This window comes from Mustela lutreola, chromosome 16 (genome assembly GCF_030435805.1).
Source record: "Mustela lutreola isolate mMusLut2 chromosome 16, mMusLut2.pri, whole genome shotgun sequence".
NCBI classification, from domain to species: domain Eukaryota; kingdom Metazoa; phylum Chordata; class Mammalia; order Carnivora; family Mustelidae; genus Mustela; species Mustela lutreola.
Window position 1 is genome coordinate 50,745,628 of NC_081305.1, and position 6,000 is coordinate 50,751,627.

A 6,000-nucleotide genomic window follows, 5' to 3' on the forward strand; every position below is an offset into this window, starting at 1 on the left:
CCCACATTGGGCTCCTTGCTCAGCAGAGAGTCTGATTCTCCTTCTGTCCCTGCCCTGCTTGTGCTCTCTCTCTCTAATAAATAAATAAAAATCCTTTAAAAAGGGAAGAAAAGAAAAAGAAAGGATATCAGTTTTGAGTTTCCCTCTAAGGGAGATTATTGGTACAGACAAGGAGATGCATCTTCAGGTTTAAATGAAAGAGAACATCTCACTGCTAGTTTCTAGTTTCTGGACACTGTTGCTCTAAGACTCGATACATGTATACAAATCGATCATTAACTGGTAAGTAGCAAAATAGGATTGAGTTGTGTGCATGCTAGATAAAAGCCTTCAAAAGATGCTTCCATTTTGGTAACTGTTTTGGCATTTATTCAGTTTTCATATACCAGAAGTCTCAAGGGAAGAGAACCCCAATCTTTCTTGTCCTAAAGGAGCATGTGTGCTTTGGGGCTTGGTCCTGGGAGCAAGGGATGATTTATGAGAGCAGTTTTGATGTCTTGCAATGGCTTAGACATAAACCCACGGTTCAGAAAATCCTTTTCCAGGCCACTTGTTTTTATCTTCTGATTTCTGAAACCAAGATCACACTTAAGTAAAATATATTTATTCTCAAGTTTCTCTGATAATGGAACACCAAGAAGTCATGATGCTTTTACTTTTACTAAAACATTGTGGAATGCTGTATCGCAGTTAACTAGTGTGGATGGAGTTTTTTTGGTTAAAGTCTACATTTTCCATATCCTGGTTCCAGGAAAAGTGAGCTGGTACCATATACTTTATTAATTTTGATTTTGATACATGAACAACTTTGCAACCAAGTGATTCTGTCTTAATCTCTGTCATCCTGAGCACCAAGAAGCCTTCAATATGGGGGTCCAAGAAGCCTTCACTCAATCCTAGATGACACTCACAGGGGCCACTTTGGGTCTTCCATAATGTCAGGAAATAAGTGAGGTCACATTTCATCTGCAAGCTTCCCAAACCTCCCCCCAAAATCTCACACAGGCTGTTAACTTGACCAAGGATGCCTCACTCCCCCAGATAGCTGTGGAGCCTATGCATAGAAGGACAGACCTGAGATCAGGAGAGGGAGGAAGAGAAGAAATATTTCTCCTGGTCCCCAAACACAGGCTGTCCACCAGGGGAACACCACATACTCCTGTCCTCCACATCTAGGGGTGTTGGGAAAAGGACGATAGAACTTGCTTGCTATCTTCTTCCACAATGACTGGGGTTTCAACTTCTCTTTAATGGGCATGAGAAGTGGTGCTAAGTGTTCCTACAACAAACAGGACAGTCCCCTGTGATGAACTATCCCACCCAAAATGCCATCTGTGTCTATGTTGAGAACCACAAGAAGTCCCATAGTGGAGTCTGGTGTTGAAAGAGCCCCAGGCCGCGATACCAGCCCAAACAAGAGAGGCGCTCAGCTGTTTTATGTGGATCCACGTGGAGACTCCTTCTGGCCGCACCAGGCTTCCGCCACGAGAGCCCCCATAATCACCACAATCACGGCAGCCAGACCCAGTCGGATGAGGTTGCCCAAGGTGTAGTCCCGGGACGCAGCCCCTGGGGGAGATGGTAGAGAGGAGAGGATGAGCAGCAGCTGGAAAGGAGCATTCCTCCTTCTTACGCGGACCTGTCCAGTGTGACTGTCCTGCACCCGCTGGTGTTTCCTGGTCAGTGCTCAGCTCTACCTCCCCTGACACTGTCGTCACTCAACACAACGTGGGATTTCTGGAGAGTTGTAGTGGCTCTTCCCTGGTCTCCTTCCCAGTCTCTCTGCCTTACCACTCCCCCTTCCTGTCCTTGCTCGTCATCTCATTTCCACCGTCCCGCACTGCCCTTTCCCCTTCTCCCTCCTCGTAGTAGGAACCAGGCTTAGCAGCAACCCCAAAACCCACCGTTGCCGCACAGAGAAGGGAAGTCGTTCAGGGGCTGTGTCTGCTCCCCTCCTCGTAGGAAAGACTTAGTGCAACCAGTGAGCTCAAAAATATTCCAGCTTAGTAGCTGGGCATCGGGACAACCGTGCATTTCATTTCAGCTTCACCCAAGAAGAGCTCGGGCTCACCATTGGCTCTGGTTCCCAGAGGGAACCGGCATCTGACTTCTCCAGCTCACACACGCCAGGAGCACAGAGTTCGAGTCTGAACCCATCAGCAACAATGCTCCCAGGAGACAGAGTCAGTGGGGAGAGGCCCTGAGGACGCCACCGGGCCCAGGATGCCCTCTGCACCTCTCGGCACTGCCCACCCTGACCTTGCGTCCTAACTACAGAACGTTTGCTGACCACAGTGCACACGCAAACATGCACAAGGCCGAGGATGCGGGAGCAGCCTCCCACGAAGCAGCAAGTTTAGAAGATACTGCAGCTGTGTCACGACAGCCGGCAGCCGGGGAGCAGCATGTTCCAAGACTGAGAAAGGTACTGCCATGAAGTTGCCGTCAGCAGGATGGACCACCGCTCTCGGGGACGCCCGGGGTGGCAGAAGGGGCTCTGGTGGGGGCGGGATGGGTCGTTTGGAAGAACAAGCTGAGAACATCTCCAAGAAGGCCAAGCAACAAAGGCCAAAGACTAGAAAGTAGGAAAGAAGAGATTTAAAAAGGAGATGATCGGGAACGCGAAGGAGAAACAGGAATCCGAAATTAACAAAAGAAATGCTCTCCGGTTAAAAAAAAAGAAAAAAGAAAAAAAGGATGCACACCTTAAACTAACAGTGTTATAAATCAGTTATAGGTCCACAAAACTGGAGAAAGCCAGTAAAATAGCCCAAATAAAAACAACTTAATTAAGAAATAAGTTAAATTTTTCAAAGTCCTACGAGTCATGCACCTGTCGCCTCACCTGTCACCTGGATCTCAAGATGACTGCTGGGCTGTGAGGTCAAGAAAGGAGCCTTCATCAGAAAGTACACACAGCTGTAGTTCCCGGCATCATTGATTGTCACAGTCCGGAGGGAAAAGTCTGTCTCCTTCCCTACTGGACTCTGGACCCGTATGGGCCCTGCCGTTCCCTCCTTCAGTAGAGCGAACATTACAGGCGCAAAAATATTGTCTGGCCTCTGGCACTGCAGGGTCACTGTGTCTCCTGCGGTCACCTCACCCCTTTGGTGGACTTGCAGGGAAGGTTTAGGTAAATCTCCTGGAAGAGAAGGAGGGCTCCAAGGTCTCGGGGAGAAGCTCTGTGTCCCCCACCCATCCTTGTTCTCCCGGCAGGGGTTCCCGCCACGTGGGGGAAATGACAGATCCCTGGTCTAACCCTCTTTCCACTCTGACTGCAGGAAGGTGATTTCCCCTTCAAGCCCTGGCTCTTTCTGTTCTGTGTCTCTCCGTCTCCCCTTGCCCCCTCTCTCCTTTGGTCCCCCCCCAACACCCGTCCCTGGAAGACCCTTTGTCCCTTCAAGGCACCCTCCTCACCTGTCACCAGTAGTAGGAGGACGTCACTAGGCTGTGAACGTGTGTGTGGGGGGCCCCGTCTGTAGTAGTCACAGGTGTACTCTCCGGCACTGTTGGTTTTTAGGTCAGTGAGTTGAAATTCAGCCGGCCCATCTGTGGAAATCCATGACTGCACAGACTCCAAAGGAACTTTTCCCTTTCTGAGAACAAAGTTGACATTCTTGGTAGAAGTCTGGCATTGCAGTGTCACATTACTCCAGCGAGGCATCACCGAGCTGGGCCAGGCCCTGAGGGAGGGCTTGGGAAGGGACTCTGGAAGGAAGCAGAGATCAGGACGGGGTTTTGGTGCCCTTGTCTGCTCCCAGGAAACCCCTTGAAGGAAAGAGAAGTGATACAGGGAGTTTGGAGTGAAGGAGAAGGAAGATCTGTCTGAAGGAACTCACCGTCAGTCCCCCTGCTTCCTTGGCCAGCACACAGCCCTGCAAGAGAACCATCCATGAGACATGAGCACCTGCCCAGAGCCTGTCCCCCCGGGGCCTCCCTGGAGGTCAGGCATATGGGGCTTCTCATTTCCCCACACTGGTCTGTGGCTCCAGCTCTGCTCCCGGCTCCTTCCTCGCTTCTCCCAGAAGTTCTGTGTAGCTTGCTCCTCCCATCGCCCCAGGACCTGACCCCTGAATTCTTAAGAGAGTTTATGTACTCATGCTCTGAGAGACACAAGGCTTTACTGTCCCATCAACACCTGGAAGGAAGTTATTCTGTTCTCTTTAGCATCCCCCGTGTGTAAACCACCCTGGAACACAGTAAGAATCAAGAAAGCACATTGGCCAACTGAAGAGATGTCCCAATTTAAGCAGGGCTCAGATTTTTCAAGGCTGGTAGAAAGATTCAAACTTATAATACCGTCCTTTCTTCATTTCACCAGATAGACCAGCCTGAAGGCAACAAAAGCCCCATGGATTACCCTAGAATCTAGGGGTCAGCGATTATTGTGAAAATCAATCACATCGCTGGGACCCAATCAAGCTAAGATGATGCTGTCCCTATTTGTGGGAAGCAGGTTTTCTTAGCACCAGCAGATCGACATCCGGAGGTGCCCCCAGCTTTACCATGCCCCTGAACATTTTGAAGCACTCATCTTTCATCTTCTTATGCTTTTCCCAGCTGACATTTGCTGACTCACCCTGGGGACTTTCCCATTCTGAAGACCCACCATGCCTCATTCTTAATATCCCATTATGACCAAGTGAAAACAGCAGTGACTTTGGATCCAGACAGGCCTGGGTTTGAACTTTGAGGTTTCTGCTCACTCACTGCACAGCCCTGAGCAGGAACCCTGAACTGTCAGTCTCAGGGTCCTTGTTTATCAACATGGGTTTGATTCCCATCATGTAGGACTGTTTGCAAGGGTCAGAGTGGTATTTCCCTTGGGATAGGATACAAACCACGGGGCCCTACAGATGATTTCACGGGATGCAGTGACACAGTATTTTATAGCATTGATCAAGGCATCAGAAAGCTGAAACCCTTTCCACTCACTTCCACTCCTTTGATAACAACAAAGAATTCCTTAGGCTAGAGATCAGCCTTCTCACACATCTGTCTCTGGCCAACTGCCCTTTGTGATAGTTAAGTAGCTGGGCATGGGCTCAGAAATGTGATGGCCAACAGCCCATGGCTAGACTGTCCTAATGCCTTCCTCCTTTAATTTGCATATATGTTTACACCAACCTATTTTTTGCTAAGTGACCCTGGCTTTTCATTTGAATTTTATTTTTTTAAATTTAAGTTATTGGCATTAAATTCCCATCTTCAGATGAATGTGCTTGTTCAAAGACATAGAAAAAATAAATAAAACAAAATAAAATTAGGATATTGAGTCAATAACATTTTAAGTAAGTAGGGATGACAGAGGCAGAGGACAGGTTATGGCGTGAAATGTATTTGCCTACCGGCGAACATCTGACCAATAAGGTGTGTCTCAAGACTCCCCCTGGGTTTCTGACACACCCGAAGCAATCAGTGGAGACAAGCAGACCTTACTGCCCCTCTTCCCATTTCGAGTGGTCCCATCTTTCTCCATCCACCTTCACCCCTAACCCCAGTAGACGGGCCCAAGAGACTTACCAAAGCAGAGGAGGCAGAGGAATTCAGGGATCATACTGGCCCTGCAGGCTGCTCTGGGGGCCCCTCTCTGGTCTCATCCACGACAGGGAGGGAAGCTAGATGTGGGTGGTGACATCTCTGGCCAACCCTTCCCTTCCTTCCTCTCATGTGACCTACAGGTTTTGTGTTCCAACCACATCCAGGAAACGAGAAGGAATAAAAATGCTCCATGAGGTCATAATTTATGCAAACTCTTTATATGAACACAGTGAATTCAGGGCTCAAATTCTAACCCAGCCAGAGGCACTGGACACCTGGGTCCAAATGATTCCACTGAGGAGATGGAAACAGGTTGGTGCAGACACTGCTGGAGATTCCCGGTCTATAGGACCCTGAATAGCTAAAGCAATTCTGAAGAAGAAAAATGAAACTGGAGACAACATTTCAAGCTGTATTGCAAAGCTGTGATCATCAAGACAGTATGGCACTGGCACAAAA

General features: G+C 48.8%; 1 protein-coding gene across 1 annotated transcript; it reads right to left on the reverse strand.

Annotated features, from left to right (window-relative positions):
• Nucleotides 1–588: 588 nt before the first annotated feature.
• Nucleotides 589–5,667, reverse strand: LOC131818894 (T-cell-interacting, activating receptor on myeloid cells protein 1-like). The gene is made up of 5 exons (XM_059153676.1): nucleotides 5,524–5,667; nucleotides 3,840–3,875; nucleotides 3,418–3,708; nucleotides 2,846–3,142; nucleotides 589–1,569 (listed from the first exon to the last, which is right to left on the reverse strand). Exons 1-5 carry the CDS (start codon nucleotides 5,555–5,557, stop codon nucleotides 1,436–1,438), a joined length of 792 nt encoding a protein of 263 aa, XP_059009659.1. The 5' UTR covers nucleotides 5,558–5,667; the 3' UTR covers nucleotides 589–1,435.
• Between the last annotated feature and the right edge of the window lie 333 nt (nucleotides 5,668–6,000).

What these genes read in the sequence shown, in the direction of transcription:
- LOC131818894 (XM_059153676.1), bottom strand. Translation starts at nt 5,557, where the DNA reads ATGATCCCTGAATTCCTCTGCCTCCTCTGCTTTG. An exon ending in AGGAAGCAGGGGGACTGACG is followed by an intron (nt 3,709 to 3,839) that starts GTGAGTTCCTTC and finishes GCTTCCTTCCAG; the next exon opens with AGTCCCTTCCCAAGCCCTCC. An exon ending in CCTCCTACTACTGGTGACAG is followed by an intron (nt 3,143 to 3,417) that starts GTGAGGAGGGTG and finishes CTTCTCTTCCAG; the next exon opens with GAGATTTACCTAAACCTTCC.